The sequence below is a fragment of the Manis pentadactyla genome, chromosome 10 (assembly GCF_030020395.1).
Source record: "Manis pentadactyla isolate mManPen7 chromosome 10, mManPen7.hap1, whole genome shotgun sequence".
Lineage (NCBI taxonomy): Eukaryota > Metazoa > Chordata > Mammalia > Pholidota > Manidae > Manis > Manis pentadactyla.
Window position 1 is genome coordinate 113432501 of NC_080028.1, and position 26122 is coordinate 113458622.

The following is a 26122-nucleotide window of genomic DNA, read 5'->3' on the forward strand; positions in this document are numbered from 1 at the left end:
GACATTTTAGAGACAAGTTACAAAGTAGGAGAATATATCCACTATATATACCATCTGTAAAGAATTAGTAACAAGATTATATTAAAAAAATATGTTTTAAAAAATAACATAAAAGCTCAAACCAGTAAAAAATACATAAACTGATGTCTCACAGGAAAATAAATATAGTCAATAATTACAAAGAGGGATATTCAACAATATAGTGAACAATTAAAAGCAAATAATGGCTACAGTGAGATAGTATTTTAGTATATCCATTGGTAAAGTTTTAAATGTGCCTATGCCAAGTGTTAAAGGTCATGTAGACACAGAATTCTTGCATTGTTTATTGGGGTATTAATAGGAGCAACCAAGCTTGAAAATTGTTGAACATTGAAGATTTTTATACCTTATAACCCAGAAATTCCATATATAGATTTATACCCAAAAGAAATCTTGGTCATCTAATAAGAAATATATCTAGGTTAACACCAGGACCAGGGGTCATAGTGGAAACCTGTGAACAACTCAAATGCTCATCAGTAGGAGGGTTAATTAATAAACTGTGTTATATTCATACAGTGGATTACCACACATGAGTCAAAACAAATGAACTACAGCAACACAAAAATATGATTGAATCTTGGCAGTATGATATTATGTGAAAAAAACCATCCACAAAAATTTCATCAGCATACCTTTTCATAGTATTTTAAAAAAATACAATTAAAATAAATACATTTGAGCAAAACACACAAGCACTGAGACTCTATAAAAAACAAGGACGTGGTGAATACAAGATGTAGTGGTCAGTTTTCAGCCCTAAATTTTGTATGAAAAGAAAAAATAAAGGAAGAAGGAAAGAAGGAAGGGAGGGCGGGAGAAAATTAATAATTGCCGTGCATATATTTGAATTACAAGCGATATACTAATTTCATTTCCTTTTCTATGTGCAAATCATATTCAGTTTAAAATGCTGATTTTAACTTAACATTCATTTTAGGTGGCTTCTACAAATGGACTTGTTTCCACATATGTTGGCAATACTGAAGCAAAAGCTTAAATGAGTTATTTACTGAAAAAAAAAGTTATCCATGGTGCCAAAAATAGACTGATTTCCAGTCCTGTGATCTCCAAAGAAGAGAGAATGTTGACTTTATCTGACTGATAGAAAATACAACTTCTCCAAGGACTCTATTATTTTGAACTACTGTGTAAGTACATGTAATTATAAGCTTTTGGAAATATGTACTGTTTATTTTATCATTTATAATAGCAAATAGAAAGGTTTGAGTTGAGTATTTACCAAATGATTATGTTAACAGCATTCAATTAGAGACTGTGTCTGTTTAAATATTTTTAAGATCAATGACCCATTAGTGCAATTACAGTCTAAGATGTTTCCTGCTACACAGACCCTGTTCTTGCTACCAGAAAGTGACATGTGGATGTTACTAACATTTTTCACATTGTTACAAATGTGACTTTTCTCTGAAAAAGCTGCAGAAATAGAACTATAACATAGTTTAAAAATTCTTTTTTAGTGAGTTATGTTGTCATTCTGCTTTTTTCAATTTTCTATAATACAATTATAGATTATATTCTCCAAAAAAATAAATAAATGAGTGCATTTAGTTTTTATTATTTTTTCAGTTTAGAAATCTTTGCATTCATCTTCCTAATCCCATTCATAGAGTCACACATAGTCACATATTCCTACAATCCACACATGCTCAGCCTTGTAAACTACATGAAGAAAACATAGGTTATCTGCTATGTAACTATAGATTTACAGAATTGAAGGACCTTAGAGATAGAGACCAACTAGCCAAGTAAAGTAGTATTTCTCAGCTGATCCCAGAATCCCTTATTAGGAAGTAATGTTCATTTGAGGGTGGGTGGAAGGAGATATCATGTACCTTTTAGAGAACCTGATGAAGTTCTGGTGTTATCCCAAGAAAAACACACTCATCTGTGTAAATGTTTGTGCCTTTTTTCTCTTTGCCTTTGACATTTAACTAATTTCACATATTACAAAGGATTATGCAACTCTTTTTTTTTTTAGGGGGGGGTGAAAATTAATGGCATCTTCCTGGAAAAAAACAACAATTCCAAGTTGACCAAACCACATAAAAAAAAGAAAACTTTTTTATCTGCTTAAAATATATTCCATGAGAAGGCTGCTTTATTTGGCTTGGAAAAAATTAAAACTTGGAATGATCTTTTATGTGGAAATATTTGTTACTTTAAGTATTCAATCCATTTTGAGTGTGTTTTAATAGCAGCAAGTGGTCAAAGTTGCAGTTCACATCAATTGTAATGGCAAACAGAATCAAATTCCCAATCGTAGTGGAGCAGACCTGAGTCAAGACACCAGTTTCCCCAGGACACATCAGGGGAAATTCAGGTTCTACCACATCCTTTGTCCTCAAGTCAAATGAAGTTATTTCTGGAAAGGTTGGCATCAACAATGCAGCTTCTGTCAGCAAAGAAAGACATTTGAATTCTTTTTTTCAGTGTTAAATCATCCAAGCAGAATTAACCTTTCAAAGAGTTTCGCAGTCTTTCCAGGGACAGTAGCCTTTCCCCATGGAGAGACTGAGAAGGTACTTTCTCATTTTCAACTGCCTTTCCTTCCCAGATGTCTCTCTTTCAGTCCTGGAAAGGTCTCATGTTTTTGGCTCTAATCTCTCCTTCCAAAAGAGCAGGTGTTTCGAGCAGCAACCACGTAAGATAGCGAATCTCGAATCTAATGACTAGCCTTTCTTATGTCTTAACATCCATGAAAAGTCCTAGCCACAAATGAAACTCTGTTGCCAAACGGTTCAAAGACACAGCAATCTTTTACTTCAAATAAATGAATAAAGTGAAATTTCTGACCCAAGTTCAACCAAGTGCAGTAACACTTATCCTCAGGAAAGCCAAGAAACTTTCTATAGTAAAAAGAACATACTTCGATCTATTTCTAAATAAAGTCTTGAAAATATAGATTCCAGGTTATGGCTGTGGAATTACTGGACCACTTTTCACAGAGCAGGCAAGGCATCTTTTAGAATAATTGTCAGTCTTTGACAGTAATGCGTGCCGACATTGAAAGTAATAAGTCTCTGAAATGCTGAACCTCTGTCTTCTTCACCTGAGTAATCAAGCTGGATGTTGAACCCAGAAACTCCCATTATTTTCTCCACATGTACACACGGTATCAAAATTTTTGTTCCATCATTTGCTTGAAAAATAAACTTTTTACTGTTAGAAGAAGATGACCTTTAAAGTATCCATGGGGTAACACACACACACACACACACACACACACACACACACACACACACGGACATCAGCATTCACAGGACAGATAAAAATCAGAGCTTTGCTGAAATAATCACAGTTTTCACCCAAATGCATGCCAAGTGGAATGGCACAATGGTTATTTTCACCATAATTGGCTTCAAAATATTAGCAAAATGTCAGAGTTCAGAAGTAGGTTATACCAAGTGAACAGAGGCGCTCTCTTCATTTTTGTTGTTGTTCGGAGCAATGCAGCAGTTCAAACATTTCTAGAGTACATGATGCCATCACGCTTTCTCCAGTTATTTAGCGTACCTCTTGTTCAGAAATGTGTCAAGACACGCTGGGGCAAATCAAAGTTTTAGTACATTTCCACTCTTTTAAAATTGAACTTTTTCTCCAGAAAATGAAAATTATATATTGTGTGATGTATTTTCAGGGTGCTCAGAATTAAGCTTTCTTGACTCCATGCTTTTATTGGCAGGAAACTTATCACAGAAGAAACACAGAAGAAACAGTCTGGCTTTTGTGTCCCATCACACTCAGCAATGCAAATAAAATCCAGGAAATGCAAGAGCCATCAAGCACTTTTTTTTTCTTTTTTTCATCTGCCAAATTAAGCTAAATTCAATATGAACAGAGATACACATAATCCTAATGTCAGATACATTTTGTTAATTCTGTGCAATGCTATGCTAGATGTCATGATATAACAAGGATGATCGTATTACATAATGAATCCATGCCACTTTATCCATGTTTAAAGTAAAACATTAAAAACATACTTTGCCATAAACATGTTTTGTGCATAAGAGGAAGGAAACAAAAAATAAAGCAAATATATTTGTATATATTTGCTCTTACTTCACCTATAACATTAACCTTATATATGATCTTAAGTTAAAAACTCTTACACTAAAGTGTTTTGAATATGACCATCTAACCTCTGCTGATAAAGGAAGCTTCGTACATTACAAGTAAGCCCATAGCTACCACTGCTGGGTATTGCTAGTTATCCTTAGGTATCTTAATTCTTCTGTTTTTCATCAGTTGTCTAGCATGGTTACCTTCCTTTCCCTTTATCCTACCAAATAGTAAATGACAAATATCACTTCACACATTATTTTTCTCTTTTTGTGGCTAAGTATCACCAATTCCTTAACATCTCATCATATAACAAGGTTTCCAGATTCCTTACTATACTGGTTTATTTTAAAAACACTGCAGATTGTCAACATCATTCTTAAAATGTGGAGCTTCTGATAAAGAAAAAAATGTCTATACATTTGTTTGGATGTTTGGTGACTACAGACCTTATTCTCCATATTTGAAGCCAAATTCCTATTAGAACATATTAAAATCTTTTTGCATTTTCTCTTAATTTTTTCACCAGCATAGTTACTATTCCTTAACTACTTACACTTTTAGCTAGCCCTATATTAGTCAAGGAACTTTATACTTGTTATCTCATTCGCTTTATCTTCCCAGTAGTCCCACGAAGTTGTTATAAAATAAAAAAGGATAAACAAAGCCAAGATCACAGCTCTTAAGTAACTTGCACAAGATCATATAATTGAGTGGCTAAGCAAGGATTTGAATCTGGGCTGTCTGAATCCACCTCCAGTGCCCATTCTGACTCCACAGCATGGTCACTCCATCTTCCCGCCGCAGTAAGCCATGGTTCCGCCCACAGCCCTTCAGCCCTTCATTCCTTTTCCTGTTTTTCTTCCTTCTCACCCTCTTCCTACCTGCCCTCCCCCTCCCTCTTTCTTCCTGCAACTCTTCCTTCCCCTTGTTTCATCTCATCTTGTCACTATTAATGAAAGTTGACATTTTCTCTCTTTTTTGAAGAATACTTGACATACAATATTGTATGAGTGACAGGTGTACCACATAGTGAGTCGACCTTTACATACATTATAAAATGGTCACCACAATTAAGTCTGGTCACCATCTATGACCGTACATAGTTATTACAATATTATTGACTATATTCCCTATGCTGTACTTTATGTCCCCACGCCTTACTTATTTTACAGCTAGAAAATTGTACCAGTTAATCCCCTTCACCTAATATGTCCATCCCCCCACGTTTACCCCTCTGGCAACCTTCAGTTTGTTCTCTGTATCTATGAGTTTGTTTCTGTTTTGTTCTGTTTGTTCATTTGTTTTGTGTTTTAGATTCCACATATAAGTGACATCATATGGTATGGTCTTTCTCTGCCTTATTTCACTTAGCATAATACCCTCTGGGTCCACCCATGTTGTCACAAATGACAAAATTTCATTCTTTTTTATGACTATTATTCCACTGTGTATATGTACCACATCTTCTTTATCTATTCACCTACTGATGGACACTTAAGTTGCTTCCTTATCTTGGCTATTGTAAATAATGCTGCAATGAAAATAGTACATCTGTCTTCTCAAATTAGTGTTTTCACTTTCTTTGGATAAACATAGACATGGAATTGTTGGATCATGTGGTAGTTCTATTTTAAATAGTTTGAGGAACCTCCATATGGTTTTCCACAGTGGCTGCACCAATTTACATTACCACCACCAACAGTCCACAAGGGTTCCCTTTTCATCACAACTTGTTATTTTTTTCTTTTTGATAATAGCCATTCTGACAAGTATAAGGTGATAGCTCATTGCAGTTTTAATATATATTTCCCTGATGTTGAGATCTTTTCTAGTGCCTGTTGGCCATCTGTATGTCTTCTCTAGAAAGATGATTATTCAGGTCTCCTGCACATTTTTTAATTGGACTGGTTGTTTTTCATTTTTATGTTTTTGATACTGAGTTGCATGAATTTCTGTATGTATGTGTGTTTTCTTAAGGTAATTCCAAATCTATACTCTATAATAAGCCAATCATTAGTTTTCTCATAAAGTTGATGACATTTGCTGTTTATATTTTCATCCACACAGTAGTTTAAGATGTTGTACAGAACAGCATCAAGGACAAGCCCTCGCTTCATGTTATGTCCGGTATACTTGCGGAAATTGGGTGCAATGGCTCAGTTAACTTTGCTTTAATGATTGATGGTTGGACAATGAGTATGTCTATTAGTCTCTTGGGTTTTCTTAGACCTAGTTTATAGAAACTACTATTGCTCTTCCCATTTGTTATCCACTTCCTGACTTACCAAAACACTATACCTAGTGAGATTTGGGACTATGTGCTTTAGTAATAATAGCATACATTGACTGTAATTATTGGCTGCCAGCCTCTGTATTAGGTGGCTTTACATATAAGATCTATAATTACCAGAATCACCTCAAGGCTAGTGGTACTATTCATTAAACATTGACAAATAAAGATTTAGAGGTCAAAATAAGTAGCCAAGTTGGGATTCAAACACTGGTCATCTTGACCTCAACACTGCTCTGATGGCTTTGCTGTTCCCTCTGCTCTGGCCTAATGCCTCATGGTAGCTTTGTGTATATTACTGGTGGGAGGCATTGAGGTGATAATTCCCAATCTACAGATCACTCTAGGGAAAAATAATCTCATTGGAGACTAAGAGCACTTGAAGAGCAGAGTGATACAGCCTAACTATTTATTCTATGTTGATTATGCCTTTAAGCCTATAAAACAAAGAAATCCTTTTATAAAGAAAATGTGATTTAGGGTGGGAGGTAGTGCTGGATGGTTAATGAGCTCCACCCTCAGGAAGAAAAAAGTGAGAGGAGCAGCAAATGGGATATAGTCTAGAAGCAAACAAAATCTATGACCCAAGGGTCTCAAAATTTAAAAACTTAAGAACCACCTAATGGGCATGGGTACTTATACTGGTTCCAGTTTCATACAGTTTTTAAAAGATTGATCACAGATGACTATAAATACACCATAGTTCTTAAAAATCAGTTTCGCTATAAGCAGAGGAGGGGTTGATACCGCTTTATCCAAGGCCAGTTGCCTTGCTTATTGTGATTTATCAGTCAGGATAGCTTGGGTTATGCTGCGGTATGATAACCCCAGTATCTTGGGGACTTAAAGTAACAGAGGTTTATTTCTCGCTCAGGTTACATGTTCATACAGGGTGGGCTAAAAGCCTGTATTTCTTATTTTCTCACTCTGCAACCCAGGCTGATTAGTCATTTGTCATATAAAGCATCACTAGTCAAATGGCAAAGGGAAAGGAACATAGCAAATCATGCACTGACTTAAAGACTTCCACCAGGAAGTGGCACTCATCACTCCCGCTCATGGTTCCTTAGAGTGATTGTCATACTCGCATCTAGCTTTGAGGAGTATGGGAAAATCCAACTGTGACGTGCTAATAAAGAGGAGAGCACAACAGGAATATTATTCAACAATCCTACCAACTATCACAGACTGATAGATTCCATATAGGGTCGCTTTATTTTCCTATTCTACACTCTACTACATTAGAAAACAGGAACTTCCGTGGTGATTGGCCAAGAAAAGCAGTTTTTTGGGGACTATGTCATTTGATTCTGCCTTTTTGGTGCAACCATGCATGTGACCTTAAGAAATGTGGGAGTAAGTACTGACCACAGGCCACTCTCAGACACACATTGCGCCCAGACCAACAGAGCACATCGCCCTGGAGAGCAGGGAGCCTGAACGTCTCTACACTTGTGGATAGTAAGTAGATTGCTAATTCTCTTTTATTATTTTCAGAAAGAATTTCTTTGTACTCTGTTACAGAAATTGAACATCCTCTTAAAACACGACCACTCAAAAACTACTGATTTCCTTCTCTGAGGCATGAAGAATATGAAAGTGTCGGGAAAGAGTCCATGTCTTGCCAATCAAGCTATTTGAAGTGTAATTCAGTTCTTTTAGTAAATTCTCTCATCCAAAATTGGTATTTTATAATCCTTATATTTCAATCCTTATGGTTCTTTCTTTTCAGTTTGAAAGCTTAGTTCTTTCAAGCTAATTAATATGGTGGTGAACTAAAACTTGAGGAAGCCACTTAAAATCACAGAAATGCTTTTTACTGAAAATATCAATACTGTACAATTTTTTATTTCATCTCTCATCCAAAAATTTGTGGGAACTTTCTCTTGTCAGCAAGACCTCTGACTGTGGAAAAGCAGCATTGTGTATCAGCTTATTTATCTGCCACGTCCCCCAAAATCACTTGCACAGATTAAGTGCAATTTAATTGTTCATCAGTCCCCTTTGAGATCCTTCAGCCATAAAACAGAATCAAGACAAGTATTGCCAACTACTATCTGTAGACTGTGAAAAAAGCTATATGTGGATTGGCACTCAAGTGCAAAATCTATTCACGATCAATTTATTAACAGATTGATGCCTTCCTTAGCTGTGTATGTAGATGGTCTTGCTTCAGTACTGATGTCCAGAAAAACTTTTCAATCTTTATGAAAATTACAGAAAAATAGTTAAGTACAGAAAATGTCTCATCTCTTTCAATCATCCATTTTCCTTATAAAATAAATACAATTTCTAAACTAGTCTTTGCATGAACGTGCTACACCTATGCCCAGAGCTGATTCAGTGGTTTCATCTGAAGGTAAAGCAGAATACAGATTGCCTCAACATGTAACAGTGACTACAGTTAGACTTGTGTAAGGCAATTAGAAAAAGATGTTGGCAATAGGTTGCCCCACTTCCTTTTTAAGCCTGACTTGGGTTTTACAGTCCTGCTAGCCATGATATGACCTGTCTCTGTTTTTGCTCTGGTGAATGAAGCTAAGAATGATGGCACTGTGGTTCTTGTTCTTTTCTCCACCTGTCATGGCACAATTTGTGATTTTTCACACCAGTTATTACTAACTAGCAAATATTTCTAAAACACTCAAATAGGTAACCAAAGAGATTCTGGGCATTATTGAGTAAAAAACCAAAACTCCAAAAGTTTCGTGCCAGCATACCAGTCAGTACCCAGAGAACAGGACTGAACAGATTCTTGAATCAATAAAATTTAACTTTCGGATATTCATTGTCATACATTGTTATAATTCCTAGTTGTGCTTTTCTTTATTGGTTTGTGGATTCACCTGTCTGGCAACACGTATTCAACTTTTATGTTTTTATTAAAGAACTGTAGATGGATTCATAATAATATTGTATGATATAAATTGTATGAATATTGCTATTTTCACCTTTACTTCCCACAGTTAATACAAAGTGATACAATAAGAATAATGAAGAAAATTCCAAACTTAACTAATATAAATAATAGCACACAGCTGGTGTGGAGGGGAGCCCAGGAAAGTGACCAAAAGAGCTTCTGTATGAAGTGCATTGCTTTTAAAAACAAAGCTATTATAAGAACATTATTAATGTAAAATTAATCTTATGAGTTAACATTTATAAAATCTCAGGTATATAAATTATATCATCCTTTCCCCCCATGAAATTACTGGACTTCCTATGATTCAGTTATAGATGTTCACAAACCACAAATGATACACATGCCACACTTTACCACAGACAAGGACCGTAATTTGTCATCCCTACACCATGTCTGCATATCTACTTCCTTTTTTAGTCTCATTCTCCTTTCCTTTAGAAGACTCTTTAAAGCACAAAGCCTGTGTTGTCATTTAAGCAGACACACAGCACATTCACACCTCCCACTGGAACTTCTCCCCGGCCTCCAGACTTACTCACATGCAGCACATGTCTACTTGAGTATCTGAACAGCATCGTCAATTCACTGCAACCACAAGTGCTCCTGGAGAGTCTTCCCCAACACGTCCACTCCCAAAGATGCCCGTATCAGTATTCCACCATTCATCCAATCGTTTGACCCCAAACCTAAGGATCATTGAGACTGCTCTCTCTCATCCATATACTCAATTCATCAACAATTCCTGTTGACTTTACTCTCAAAAAATATCTACGACTTCCCACCACATGCACGGCTGCCACCTTAGTCTGGTCTGCTGTCCTCTCTCCTCACACCTGATCTGCTCATTACTTCATTAATGCGCTCTCTAGTTTCTATTCCTGCACACATACTTGCATTCTCACAACGGCCAGAGACCTTTTAAAATCTAATTAGGCCATTAGCCCATAGAGACAGGCTTCCTACCATGCTTAGAATAAGATCCAATGTTCTTACTGTGGCCTGCGAGACCTTCTATGATCTGCCCCCAGCCTGCCTCGGGAAGCCTCCCTTGCTTATGTCCCTAGCGACACTGTGGCTTTTGGATGTTCCGCGGGTTAAGGTCATTCTTGCCTCTACAGTGTTGTGTGTGGGGCTTCCCCTGCCTGAAACGCTCTGACCCCCTGGTATCTGTGACTTTTTCCATTACCTGGTCAGGTTATTTTCCACCCTAACTTAAAAGAGCTTTTTACTCCTACTCCCCTCATCCTGCTTTGTTTAACTCCATCGTTTAGCCACTCTCTGACCTTTATTTATCATCTTTTTCTCACGAGTATGTAACTTCCATGAAGGTGGACTTTGCACTGATCACAAGCCAAATTTCCAGTGAAGAGATAATATATTTGATGTGTCCTATCCTTTAGTTAGTTCGGTGGAAAGTAGGAGATGATAGAAAAGCTAAAAATGAAAAAGTCAGCCGCCAGATCTTGGGGAGAAGTGCTATGTGAAGGAAGAAAAGAGTGTATAGGGGATTTAACCTTGATCTACAGAGTGACTACGGGAGTTTAACTGATGGGAACCCAATGGAGTTTCCACACATCTTACACCTTTCCCACTGACCAGCCAGTGGCCAAGAATTCACGTACTTTGAGAGATTCCCTTTCAGCCATTGGTCAAATTCAGAGGTTAGAACTTGGATACATAATTATGATTATTTACTCAAGCTGTGTTTATTATAAACAAAAGTTAATAACGACTCTGCCGGATAAAGATTTAGCATAACTTCACCTGATAAAGAATTAGCAGAAAAAGTCTACAGCACATCTCAGCAAAATCCAAATTGTAACCACACTGGGTAGACTACAGCTTAACTCCAAGGTGAAAGAGGTTTTGTATGGCTCTCCTTAGTCTTCCTCCCTTGGTCTTTCCCACCTAGTGACTACTCATAAACCAGCATAGTTGAGGTAAAGGAATGTGCATTAGCCACAAGTAGAGTTGTAAAGAGGAACAGAGGTTCATAAAGCACTCTGAGGGGTGTATGCTTCTCTTACAGTGAACTCTCCAGGTAGTCACTGGGTTCATCTGGCTTTGGAGAGGACGACAGTAGGTAATTCATTATTGGGGACTTCTAACAAGGCAGAGAGACTGGATTAATGGATTTTAGGTTCTAATTAGTGTATTATTACTTAGTAACTGATGGGGAGGAAGGGATGTGCTTACTGAATATTATTTTATTCAAAACACAATAGGTCATATATATATATCTCAAGTGAACTCTCTTGTAACCAATTAAATACATCAGTTGACTAGTCAATTCCACCGCAGTCCCTACAAAATTCAAAGAGTCATTTCTACACACTTGTTTCACCTTAGGCTTCTTGAAACCATTAGCCAGGGAAGCACTACAGGATTTGTTAGAAGGGCATATTTGCCTGTTTAGAGATTTCCCATTATTGCACTAGACAATTATGTCTGGAAAGTTAAGATTTTAGTCAATAGGAGGTACCTTCTTCAGATTTACCTGTGAAAGACTCAACTGAGTGTTCTTTTAGGAAAAGGTTCTCCCCCACTAATTATGACTACTTTGAACTGAATTTCAGGTAACTTCATGTGACCACTGAATAGTTGAGACTCCACCTAACAGTTTACCTGCTGAGGCAGTCACTCCATTGGTACCATAAGATCAACATTTGGTTTTATATGAATGTAAATCTTGACTGGATTTTTTTTAATTCACAAATTTAGCAAACTAAATTATATTTTATCATCTGTCCAAGGAGCTAAAAACAGAAAGCTAAGATGTAGTTCCAATCTTAACTATCTCAACTGTGTGGAAAAGACATGTTCTCTATTCAGAAGGCATATGGCTGAACATAGTTATTAAAATCTTCATGTCATACCTCTCGGATAGCCGTACAAAACTCACTCTGAAGCACTTTTTTGAGAGACTGTAGCTTGTGTACTGGTACTTCTCCAGATTCCTGTAGCTTTTCCAGTAATTCAATTGCTCTGGCAACATCTGAATAAAAAAAAAAAATCAAAATGGAGAGATCTAGAATAAACTGTATCTCATTAGCAATGTACCACCATAATTCCAAATGAATGGTAACAATGAAAAAAGTAAGTGGAATTATTGCAAAATTGGAATTTATAATTCATAGCTTGTTGATCTCATCTTTTGGTAAAAGGACATTTTAATCTGTCCCACACAATTTGTCACTGAATACATCTTCTTTGATGGCATTTCATGTATGTTACATCTGTCACACAAATCATTTTGAATATTCTTTGAGAAAAGAAGAGCAGAAAACATGTTTTTCATTTATTCTGACACCCCAATAACCAAATGAGTTCTGCCAATGTTACCCATGAGATGGTGTTAGCAGTTTGGCTTTTTCTTTCCCATACCACATTTATCACAGCTGAAATTTAATGTTTATTAGTATGATGATTTGATTAATGTGCATCTCTTCCACTACTCTGTAAACTCTCAAAGGGTAGGAACTTATCTGGTTTGGTCACCATAGCATTCTGAGTCTTGTATATACAGTGAATCCATATTTCATTAATGAATCAACTAATTAATGAACTCTCTCCATTTAGCAGCTACTGCATTATTCCCGGTGTCATCATCACCTGTCTACTGTCCAACTGGAATCATTTCTTCTCCAGCCTCTTCATATGATCCATAAAGTTATATCTTCCTAAAATAAGTATCTGATCATATACTCACCCACCAGTTTTGTGTATAGTACCAAGCCAAAGACGTTCGACAACAATTAATTTAAATGCTTCCTTCACTTGACAGAATCACAGATTAGTGCATAAAAGAAGCATAATCTTTGTATAGTCATAGCTTTAAAACTTCCAGGTTGGTTTGGTATCACTAAGAGAAAATGAAGGGCCATTTAAATATTACTTAAGATGATCTCTTCGACCTCTTTTGCTGTAGTTATTAACTCACTGAAAAGTCACTTAGACATTTATATACAGGGGAGAGGTTTTCAATTCCAAAGTGATTAGTTTCAGAAAGTATCCCACATCCCTGCCATCAGATCATAAACTCACTCATCCATCCATCCATCCATCCACCCACAAATTTCTGTTCCTATAAGACCTGGCACTAAGTTTAACAGGAAGAATAAGACACACTTCCTTCCTGAGTTCACAGCCAAATGACAAAGAAATATAACAGCATAGCTATTTATCATTACCACCTCCCAATTAGGGTGGGTTTGGCACATAGGTGTATGTATCTAACCAAAGAAAACAACCAATAAATTATTTTAATGGGTACTCTCCCTTGAAGTATGGCCAATTGATTGCCAATTGTGGCTCAAAGAAGCACAAATCATGAAATTAATATGCCAGTGCCAGCTTCTAAAGTTTGTCTCTTTGTACATAAGTGGAAGTCACCGCATTTAATTGGACAATATGCCACATCCACATAAGGTACCCAGCTAAGAGTTTTACGCATTTCTAACTGCACAAAAGACTACCTAGATGCCCGTAGGTCCATGGAACTCTTGGTATTTTAAAAATTGAGCTCATTTTTTTTTCCTGAAACTAGTTATTTTCTTCCTCTATTCTATATTTCCATTAATAGCATCTCACCCAGCCAGTCCTCCAAGCTAGACGCCGGCATCATCCTTCACATTCACCACCACATGCAATTAGTCAGCAAGGGCTATAGATTCTGTCTCAAAAATGGAATGGAGTCCCTTTGCTTCATTACTTCAGGGAAGCCTTTGTTATTTTCCAGCCATAGTACTAAAACACCTCCTAACTGTTCTTTAAATCTGTCTTTTCTTTTTCAGTCCATTCTCTAAGCTGCCTCCAGAGCAATTGTCCTGAATGATAAACACTGTCATGCTCAGCCACATAAAACCTTCTCTGTCTTCCTACTGATGGCAGGATGAAACTCAGACCACTGTGAGTTACATGCAAGGTCCTTAACAACCGCTTTGGACTCATCTCTAGAAACCTCCTCCTGCCAGTCCTACACTTTGGCCATCCAATATTTTTGTTATTCTGAAATATGCCCCAGAATTCCATGCCTCTATGGCTTGGAATATAATCCCCTTTTTCTGGAATATAACTAGTTCATTCACCCAGTAGTGCCAGGCACTGACTATGCATGGGACACACAGTAGTGGTGGTGAAGGAGACAACTGGTTGCTCTTGCTTTCATGGAATTTACCACTTTGTGGGGTCACAGGCACACAATAAAGTGGGTGTGTGCTATAAATGCAGCACTACAGGCTAGTGTATGGATGTGTAACAAAGACGTTTATCGTCTTCCAGGAGGTCAGAGAGTACTCTTTCTGGAAGTGACAGCTAAGCAGAGTCCCAAGTAGTAGCTGCAGGGGGGATAAAAGGGAAATAAATAGCAATTAAAGTCTTTTCAAGAGAATATGGGGCATTCAGAGAACTGAAAGGAGTTCAGTATGGCTGAAGCTGAAAGCAGGATAAGAGTAGCAAAAGATACAGTAGAAAGAAATCACATCACGGAGGGTGTTTTAGGTCATGTAGAGAAGGCATGGTCTCTATAGCATCCCCTTAGACATGCTTTCCCTGATTCTCCAAGGCAGATTTCATTGCCATCGTGTCTGTGTTCCCACAGTTATTTATTCACTCATCCATTGCAATAATTTCTTCTCTCTGCTATACCTCTACTCGCATGTTTATCTCCTTTACATATGCCAAATCTATAAGCTTCTTGAGGTACCAGAACAATAACTTGTCATTGCATCCATAGTTCAATGTGGAATACTTGACAAATATTAGATGTTAGATACACATTTGTTGAATGAACAAGTTGTTCGCCTGGACGGAGCACTTGGTCTTTTGCTTGCCTTCCAACAGCTGTGTGAGGAGTGTTCCAGCAAGAAGGAAGCCTAGAATCCTTTCCTACTTGCACAGGCAGTGGATTGGATGATCTGCCTGCCCTCTATGTCCATCTGATCACAGGGAGAGAAGTGGAGAGCGGTGCACACGGGGGCCTGAACCATCTTGCTGGAACCCACCCAAGGGGATCTATCAGCATGAGATGATGGGATACACAGCAGTGAGTAAAAGCCAAAAGAGGTGTAAAACCCAAAGTGGAAGAGATCACATCCCGCTAGCCTAGACGTGGCTGGCACTGCAAAGAAGTGGTAAGGGATAAATTGGTGTGCCTGCAGTTTAAGTGAAATTCTGATTCCTTTACCTCTGTGAGTCTACCAGAAACTGCAAGGCCGGGATCTGGGAGGAAGTCAAAAGAGACTGAATCAGCAAAATATGTGTTCTTAAAACTGTTGCAATTAAGTGTGTGTCATTTACTCATGAGTCCCCTTAAGGATCTTATTCAGAACCCCCTGACACTTATTTGATGAAACTATGCTACCAAATTTGGTTGCCAATATGGAAGTTTGGATTTACTAAAATAGCTCAGATTAAGAGGAATATTAGATAAAGACTGGGGAGGCTGTTAGACAAACACAATGAAAGCAAGATAATCAGAATCTTTTTCCTGAAACAGACTCCTCCTCTTGTCTACCAACTCTCCAGTCCAGATCTCTACTGTTTATCCCATTAGCTAATCAAAATACTGGGCCCCATCATTCCCTTGCCCCCTCATTCTTTCTCACACCCCACATGCCATAATCCTGCCTTTCTAAAAGCAACAATACCAATAAACTTTCCCTTACTGTCCATGAAGTAGGGGCCATTGTATGCTAAGAGCTTTACATCTTTTAACCCATTTTATCCTTGTAACAACTTTATGTGGTAAGGAAACATTTCACATTGAGACTATTACAGAGTTCAAATATCTCATTAATAAACAGGAGGTCTGGGTTTGGAGTCCTGCTCCAATTGAGTCCAAACCCTGTACCTTTTCTTTTCATTGAAATCCTGGTTTTTCTTTTAGCAGCTTTTCCCTCTATCATAAAGTACTTTTTTAATAGTTCTGCACTCTGCAGGCTTTCTTGGCCAGAGGCTAAAGTCTTTCATCCCTGGGTAAACATTAACCCCTATTCCATTTACTAGTGTACCTCTCTCAGGTAGTATTTGCTGGTTATCAGTCACCTGGACAGCTTTTAAATGATAGGGAGGAGTGATTCTCAGCCTTGGCTACCCATTAGTATCACCTGGGAGCTCTGAAGAAACAAAAGATCCTACCTGCATGTATTTCTGGTTTTCTTGTTCTGGGGTATGGTCTGTACATCAGGATCTTCAGTCACTGATATGGACTCTTAACATACACCCTGGGGATTCTAGTAACAACACTACCTAAAATACTAATTGTTGACACGTGCAGTGTTTAGTATGGCACTGATCTAAACATTTTATTTCTCTTACCAGGACTATAAGTTAGGTGTTATTATTATCCCCACTTAACAGAAAAGGAAACTGAGAACATAGAGTTAAAAATTACATCTCTCTGGAAAGAGCTAGCAAGTTATAGAGTTAGGATTTGAATCTTGGCAATGCAGCTCTAGAACCTGGGCTGCATCTGAGATGTGGCTCAGGAATCCATACTCTTAAAATCATCTTGTAAAATCTTCACAAATAAACAAAAGGATTACTATTGTTCCCATTGTATAAAGATAAAATTTTAAAAAACAATGAAGGCTCAGAAAGATATCTGGCTCAAGGCTATACAAATAGCAAATAGCCAAGATCCAAAACCAGATGGGTTTGCCTCCAGTGCCCGTGCTCTTATTTCTCTATCCTGTCATTAAAAAAGGGGGTTAGAAACAAAACAATAAAGGTACGGCAAGCTTACATTTTTTATGCAGGACCATGAGCCATTGTAAGCTGCAGCAAACAAACCACTGCCCCAAGCCCCAGAAAGTAAACCTTTACTAAATTATGGTATAATCCATGTATTCATGTTGATAACATTTCAATCATCAAAATAATGATCAAATCATCAACAATTGCCTGAAAACATATTTTGGAAAGACTTCCTTTAAAATAAGTTGGACATTAAAACCAAAAACAACAAAATACTGGAACTTAAGTAGAATGAGCTTCCAGGAACCTAGACAAGCCCAGTTAACCATCGACTATCCGTAATGATGAACTTTATTAACTAGACTGACACTGAGACTGCAGAATTTGACCCGTGACCCAACTGAATGTGGAACTTAGATGAAAATGGAGCTGGGTGGTTTAAATCATATTGTCCACCAATTTCATAAAAATGTAGTTGGTGCTATGACAAGCAATATGAATTACCTACCCCAGAGCCATCTAAACGGCATATCCCTTGCCTTCTTCTATGACAAAAACTGGAAAGCAGACATGCTGCCCTTTCCAGACTCTGTCATTTGGCCAGGTTTAAGTATAAAATCACTGGGAATGGCTTCCGGGGTCTGTGCCTCCCTCTTTCTTCGTTCTCTGGCCAGCTACAATGACTTAAAATGCCTAGGGCTGAACCAGCCATTTTGTGATCATGAAAAAGACCGTCACGTGCAGAGGAAGGTGAAGCAGAAAGAAGGAAGGTGCCTGGCCCTTGATGTCATCCCTGAGCTGCTGTACCAGCCTCGACTAGTGCCCATGATTCCTGCCTAGGGGACAAACAGGCAGTTTGCTGTTTGGTTTTCTGTAGCTTGCAACCAAATACAAGCTAACTGATAAGAAACACCTGACTTTAAAGGCACTCTTCTACGTTGCAAGGATAGGGTTGATATTGCTGAGAGCCTGAAGTCATACTGATTAAGTGCTCTTTTGATAAAGTAGCCATGGAAAGCCTATGAGAGAAGGCAGCATTTGGACAGAGACCTGAATGTTGAGAAGGAGCCAGTCATATGAAAATCCAAGGAGCATCCAGACAAAAAGAATAGCAAAGACCCTAAAGTGAAGGGAGTAAGCCTACACATTTTAAATGTTAAAAAACCAGTGTTGGTGGAACATGGCAAGTGAGGCAGAGAGGAATAGTAGCAGTGTGCTGATAAATGATTTAACAACCAGTTCTCCGAAACAAAGAGAAAACAAAGCAAAGAAAGCCCTGACTTGTGGCATGTGCTGTTCCCTGTAGTGTAAAGAATGCTACCATGGCCAGCTTCAAGCTACAAACATGAAATCACTGGCTTGCAAAAGTTTTGACTACTCAAAAATCAACTCTCACAAGGCAGAAAGTTCCACTCCCAGCATGTTGCTGGATAGGAGATAAAAGTTTGAGAAGTGAATAGGGGCCAGATTTTGTGCAAAGAATTCATGAGGTTATATTTCAGGATATTTGCTAAAGAGAGCTACATTTTAAATAATGTATATGAAATACTGACTTATTACTAGTTTTTTGACGTATCTAAAGATTGGGCCAAAGAATGTCCAGTTTAAAGATAGAATGCTGCACAAAAGAACAAGTGTACCAATAGAATAAAATGGTCAGTAATGCTTTGTACTCCATTGCTGAGGTATGAAAGGAAATTGTCAATTCACAAGCTACAGATGAGATCAATGAGTCCTTCTCATCTGACACTCATCTCTGCTTTGATCCACTAAAATCTTGCCATGTTCCTTAAATGGGATTGATTGATAAAGCCTAGGAAGAACTGGTTCAATTTAAATGTGCTCAAATTAAAAACTCATGGTACTATTAAAAATCACTTTTCTTACTATGCTATTTAAAAAATCCCACTTTATGTTTATTATCAAAAGCTGAACGACTTTTCTTCAAGGGATTTGGGATGATACTGAAGAGTATCACAAGCAAATAGTTTGAAAACACCAGAATTTTTAAATCACAAATTTACAGAAAGAGAAAATCCTGGCCCAGACTCTGCTCTGTTTGCCAAACCACAGCAACCAGGGGAATAATTTATGCTAGAAAATGAAAAGTTGTAATTGCTAAGAGATCCTTTGAAATGGAAGGTACCTAGTTCCTCTGAAGTGATTACTTACCCAATAAACAAATCATATGTATACAAAGCTTAAGATATGACTTCCTTTATTAAACAATCCCTGTTATGTGGTAGGAATAAGTAATGTGTTCCCAGTGTTTCTAAGAACTATGTTTAGCTTCTCATTCTTTTTCTCATCTTCTTCTTCCTTCCTTTTTTTAAAAAAATTTCATCTAATTTTCCCCAGCACCCAAACTGAAGTTTGATTTTTGTACCATTACCTGAAAGCTCAGGAAATCTAAATTTTCACCTTCCTTTTTTGTTCGAGCTTTCTATTATGTCTATATTTGATGTCTTTCCTTTTCTTCTCTATTTTCACCTCAGTTTTCTATTTTATCTTGCATCCACGTCCTTACATTATGACAGTCAAGGAAAACCTTATTCCTAATGACAGTGAAATTAGCTCATTCCATTTTTTCTTGGTTCCATACAATGAACACCTGACTTGACTGTGTCTGGGGAGTCTATGAGGAATTAGAACTGAGCACGATGTAATCTGTTTCTGCATGTCTGAAAGAAATTGAGCAATCTACTGTCTTTTTTTATGCTAAATACTAGAACACCTGTGTTTTACTAATTTCTGTATCCAGTAGAGAATCATGACCATTATGAATACTTCAAAATTGCTGAATAGAATTGATTATATGGATTTAATTTTTCTTATTATATTTATATAAATATTTGTATTCACTAGCTAATGATTATTATTGCATCAATCCCTATTTGACAAGATTTAGATTTCTTTAAAATTGTGAATTCTGAGAAAATGAGAATTTAAGGGACTGGACTCCATCTTTCCATACTGATCATATTTCATCTTTCTTCCATAAGTGGGAGGAGTAAGAACCAATGGGTGTGACTTGAAAGTTTATCAGAGTTCATTTTAGCACCTGCGACAATTTTAGGGAAATCTTTTTTTTTTAAGCTCTCTGAGGAGGTATTTTAAAGTTCATTGTCAAAACTACAATATTTTGTACTCAAATTGTTTCCAAAGTTTCATAGAAAATGAACATTAGGAGCACTTATTCACTAGCCCATTAAGTATGATGGGAATATAGCTCTAGGAACACAATAAAACTACCACATACAGATTAGCATTATGATATCTCAGTAGTGCACCACCAGCTACCCTGCCTGTCCATCCACATTATTTTTTATTTATACTTATTTATGCCCTCAATTGATTTTAGATGCAGCTGGATGAAAGAACAGAAGATCTTTCACAGAGCTTTAAGTTTACTTTTTAACTGACGTCTATGTATTTTACCTTTACTTCCATGTCTAATGATTTTCAATAAAAGTTAAATAATTATTATTCGGCACTTTAAAATACTAGGCTGAGTTGTAATATTTCCCTAGTGCAAGACAGAAAAAACAACCAAGCTGTTATATTGGGAGTGATTCCATCTGTGTATATTGTAAAATTGGGAGCTTTTCCTTGTCATTATTATTAGTAAATCCCAATTCCTTTTTTCATCGTGCTCAGGAAATTGCAAGGGGAAGACTTTATCAGGAAGCTGATGGAGAGCTACCCAATCATGTTAGGTGTTTTCAGAGAGCTTGCTATTAAAAAATCCTTATAAATTTAACTTTTCCTGCCCTCCACTATCTCCTATACTAGAAAATTGATGAATGTTTTTATTTAAACTGACATTGTGATATATTATTCTGCTATCAGGCTACTTAATAATATGTTTCCTCTTTTTCCTTATCACTACTATATCATACTGTCATCCAGTTTCTTAGTTACTTTGGGAATTGTTTGGTAAGGTTAGTGTGGTGCAATCTCTATCTTTAAAAGATGATTAGAGGAAAAAGGGAAGATTGGTGTTTACACAAACTGTTATGGTGAACAGTTTATGTATTTTGTTGCAAACATGATTGGTATCAAGCTGTATAAAAGATGATTTAAACTTCCAAGTAAAAATTGTGAGATAATGAGTTTCTCTTCATTATGTTGGGTTTCCTGGGACTACTTCTCTGACTTTTTATTGATGTATCTTTCAAAACCTAAACCTTGGGAATATAGAAAGAGGAAAAATAATTGTTGGATAACTTCCTGCATTTGCACAGCAAACTAATAGTATCTAATGAAGTGCTGTTCGGTCATAAGTACAGTTATCTGAAGTGCTGAATAAATTTAAAGATTATCAAAAACAAACTCAAGCACTTCCTTTCATAATTATAAAATAATTTCACGTTTAGTGGGAGTTTATAGGATATGTATGAATCCCAGTCATATAGATGTTTTTTTTCCTTTGTTAAAAAAATCTTTTAAAATTTTTATCTATGTTATCAATACTATCACTAATCATTTTTTCAAAATTAAAAACTTTCAAAGATGATTCAAAATAATTTAATGAAATGAATGTTGGCTCTAAGTTAAAATAGCTATTTAATTTGCTCAAAGCCCAAAGCTCATTATTTTACTAAGAATTGTAATAATGGGTATACCACTGATACCACTCTTTAAAATTTTATTTCTATGACAATCATTTTATTTATCACCATATTGATCTTTATATTAGAATTAATAGGATTCTGACTAACATTTTATTTACTGAGTGTCTTGCCTGAGGGTTTCAGCCCCAGGCAAGTTTCACTATGGATTCAGAGAGACCAAGAAGTGACAATGGATCTTTCTTGGGGTGAAAGGGTTTATTGCCTGACTTTATTCTCCTGGTGGTAAGTCAAGCACTAGAATCACATCTGCATCCAGCAGTCTGCAGGTCCGTAATCCACCTAGGTCTCTGCCTCTGCCCAGAGCACTGGGCAGAGCTCTTTATATAGTGACTCAGTCAGTAATAGTTCATTGCCTACGGGTGTGGAAGCATTAGCCTAGCAGGAGGCCAATCACATCATCAAGCAGTTTAGGGTCAGGTGAGGATCCTGGCCATAGGAACTTCCATTTTCCCCACACTGAGTTATCAAATGTTATTTTTCCATTAATTTTAACATATGCTCTGGAATGGTTAAAATACTTAAAATAACATATCTTTGTAAATTCATTTATACCTGGGACATTTCTTAGGGATAAGTTTTAGCTTTTTTTTTAAAATTTCTTCCATTATTGGACTATTTCAATTCTCTACCACTTTATATTTTTAAAAATGTTTATGGTCCTAGAATATACATTTCATCAGAATTTCCTTTTTTTTGCTCTAAAATGGATGTAGTACTTTATACATTTTTTAAACCTCTTCTGTAACAGTAGCAATGCTCTATTTCTCATTTCAAAGTGATTTTATGTGTACGAGTGCTCTTTTTCTTGATCAAACATGAAAACTTTCATTCATTTTATTGACCTTTCCAAAGATTCAGCCTTTGGTTTTATGAACTATATTTTGCTTCATTATAATTTATTTACTAACACCTGCTTTTATCTTATTACTTCTTTCCTTATAGTTTGCTTTGGTTTATGTGTGTGTTAATGACCCCACATTTTCCTCAGAATCCCACTACAAGATGTAGCTACATCTTGCTTCTTTTGACAGAATGGATCACTTCTTTCTAATTTACTATTTAATTTTGATTTCTTATTTAAAATAAATGTTATTTAGAGCAAAAAAAAAAATTCAGTGGAATGGTTTTAAAAGGATTTTACTTTTACTCTTTACTCTTTTACTTCTTTTATATATTGATCAGAGAAAATTGTGTGATTTCTCATTTTGGATTTTAATAACATTGTTGGAGTCATACATGGTAAATACTCAACAGATGATTAAAAATAAGATAATACATATACAAAAATATATAATATGTGTACACAAACTTAGGTGATTTATTAAAATCTCAAATAGTCTTACTTTATTTTGTCTACTTAAGCTGTTCATCTCTGAGAAAGTTGTGTGAATTCCTAATTTTTCCCACCATTGGGTTTTGTCTAATATACACATATATTTCAAAACTATGATACTGGGTACAGAAAGGTTTAGAATGCTAATAGATTCCTTGTAATTTTTGTCTGAATTAAGTATCACTCTTTGTCACATTTAATTTTGACTTGAATGAATTCTATTTTGATATTTTAGCATTATTCTGCCATATTTTTGTGCTTACTTTTCCCTGATATTTCATCTTTCATCTCTTTATTTTCAAACTTTCTCTTTAAGTGTCTCTTTCATACCAGTTTATTATTTTCTTGATTTTCTCTGATATTTATTTTTCAAAGCATGCAATCTGTTTTCTCTGTTAATTTTATTTCCTCTGGGGTAGTTCATTATTTTTATAGAGGTGCCTTCATGAAGATGGTCATTCTCAAAGAGTCAGTGATTTTTATTTAATATGTATACTTAAGGAGTTAGATTAAACTCTGTGGTTCCATAATCAAATAGGTTTTTCATCTGTATATCCATGGATACAGTTCCTAATAAGAGCCTGTTTCCAGGACCAGGTACGCAAGTGGCTGAGGACTAGCCACTTCAGCAACGGGAAATAATGAGATGGTTTATCACTGGGTGTGATGGCTCAGTCATTCCTGACCTTTGAAAAAGTGTCTGGGGATATGTTTGTGCCTCTTTTCTCATCTCAGCTCCTACTCTAAAATTTGGATGTCATCCTTCAGAGAGTAGTGCTAGAGGCTCTAACCTAGGAAGAAGTACTGCTGTTTCAAAATCTAAAAAGTAAGAAAAGATAAAGTGGATTCATTTTATCAATTCAGTTATTCAATCAACTAACAAATACTGAAAGCAAAACTCTCTTCTCCCCTTTGCACTGGAATTGATACCTTTTTCTGGCCTTCACTGGGAGAATTTGCCCATCCCCATGCAATTGCTTCCTCTGTCTCATGCTTTCAGTCTGAGTTTTCTCTGTTCTGTCAGCATATCGCTGAGATTAGACAGGAAATAGGAACTAGAGAGGAAAGGAAGTTAAAGGGTTTGAGTTCAGGGAGTCAGGTGGGGTCTCAGCCTATCTGGGTTTCCTTTTCAGTATAACAAAGATCATAATAGAAGCTACCTCAGAGTGTGAGTATACCTGTTTTGAGGATTAAATAATATAAAAAATGAAATGTCTCAGTGCTGGGCCTGGTACATAGTAAATAATAAATCTTTACTACTGATTATCATTCGCATCATTTTCATTCATCAGTTTAATCCTGTTTGCTATCTTCCAGGAATTCTTCAAAAAAATTGTTTTGTCTTTTAATAAGTTTTCCCTCCATAACCCTTTTTAAATTTATGGTTTTGTTTTATAACTTTTTGATATCTATGCTATTTGGGACAGAGGAATAAAGATATACATGCTTAACCTATTATCTTGACCCAAACTCTCCTTTGAATGTCTTCTAAACTGTTAAAATGCATTGTGGCACTATGGAAAGAACAAAGGACTGGGCAGTCAAGAACCCTGGTTTCTAGTCTTAAAATTGTTAAAATTTAATTTTTGGAAATTTGAGTGTTTTGGACAATTGATCTTTCTTGGTCTTAATGAGTAAGTGTTATGCCTAAAGGAATGGTCCATTTAGCAACAGTGTTATTAACTAATAGGACACAGAAAACGTGGTGGGGAGAGGGCAGTTTGAGCCCCAGGAAGAATGAGTCCAGTACAATACTAGTTTAAGGAGGCTTTTTAGAGAAGAGTTCAAAAGGAAAAATGCTCAAAGAGTAGAATGTAATGGAAAACCCTGTTGCAAGGTAAACTAACAGTAAATATAAGATGATAGAAGAAAATTAGTTACTTAAAAGTATTCTAGATTGACAGTCTAAATTAAATTATTGTGTGTGCCTGAAAGTAATAAATCTGTATAGAAGCAATAAATAAATAAAATGTAAGGCACCCTAATGATAATTAGTAAAACAAAACCAATTAAAATAAAATTATTGCAAAAGACCTAGAGGTTGAGCATATCTTAATAGTCTGAAATGTTAGTGATGAAGCCAGAGATAGGACTAATATATGCTGACTCCCAGGCCAGGTCTTTTTCCACTACACTATGCAATATTTAACTGAAATTGTTCAGACTTGCTTTTGTCATTTAGTTCTAACTAAAAGTAGCTTGTTATAACCCCTGTGTTTATTGCCACATTATTTACAATAGCCAAGGTATGGAACTAACAAAAGTGTCCATCAGTAGATGAATGGATAAAGAAGATATGGCACATATAAACAATGGAATATTATTCAGCCATAAAAATGAAATCCTGCCATTTGCAGCAACGTGAATGGACCTAGAGGATATTGTGCTCAGTGAAATAAGCCAGGTGGAGAAAGACAAATACCATATGATTTCACTTTATTTTTGTGAAAATCTACAAATAAAACAAAACAAAAGAACAAAACAGCAGTAGACTCAGAGACCTTGAAAAATGACTAGTGGTGACCATGGGGGAGAGATTGGAGTGGGCGGGTGGGGAAACTGAGGGAGATAAAGGAGCACAAATATCACAATCATAATATATAAATTGGTCATGGGATGGAAGTACAGCATGGAGAATATAGTCACTGGTTTTGTAACATCTTTCTATGTTGACAGATCGTAACTGCACTAGTGGGGGTGAGGATTTAATAATGTATGTAACTGTTGAACCACTGTGTTATATACTTGAAACTGGTATAATATAGTATATCAACAACACTTCAATAAAAATAAATGAATGAATGAATAAATAAATAAAATAGTTTGCTGCATACATAAATGTGTACCAATTGTAAGAATGATTCCAAACATTTTCTAAACTAATACCAACATACCTACTATACCAATGCTTACTTTTTATAGTGAAATTCAGATATCTCAGTAATAAAAGTATGGCAAAAATTTGATTCAGGGAGAAGAGTAATGAAAATAAAATGCTATGGTTTTAATATGCATAATAGCACAAGGCATATGTCTTATCAGAATTAGATATCTATATGCATCTATTGATACCACAGACAGGTCAAATGTAAGTGAAAGATGCTAATTTTGCTTGA

The 26122-nt window shown here is 36.2% G+C and overlaps 1 protein-coding gene across 2 annotated transcripts in view; it reads right to left on the reverse strand.

Moving 5' to 3' along the window:
• Positions 1 to 26122, reverse strand: part of LIN7A (lin-7 homolog A, crumbs cell polarity complex component) — a 128163-nt gene that overhangs the window by 72950 nt on the left and 29091 nt on the right. Inside the window, exon 2 of one of the 2 annotated variants that reach the window (XM_036912332.2) lies at positions 12221 to 12339. The exons of the other annotated variant lie outside the window; for it this stretch is intronic. Within the exon in view, the coding sequence (XP_036768227.2) occupies positions 12221 to 12339 (119 nt within the window). The remainder of the gene's footprint in view (positions 1 to 12220; positions 12340 to 26122) is intronic. 2 annotated transcript variants of the gene reach the window in all.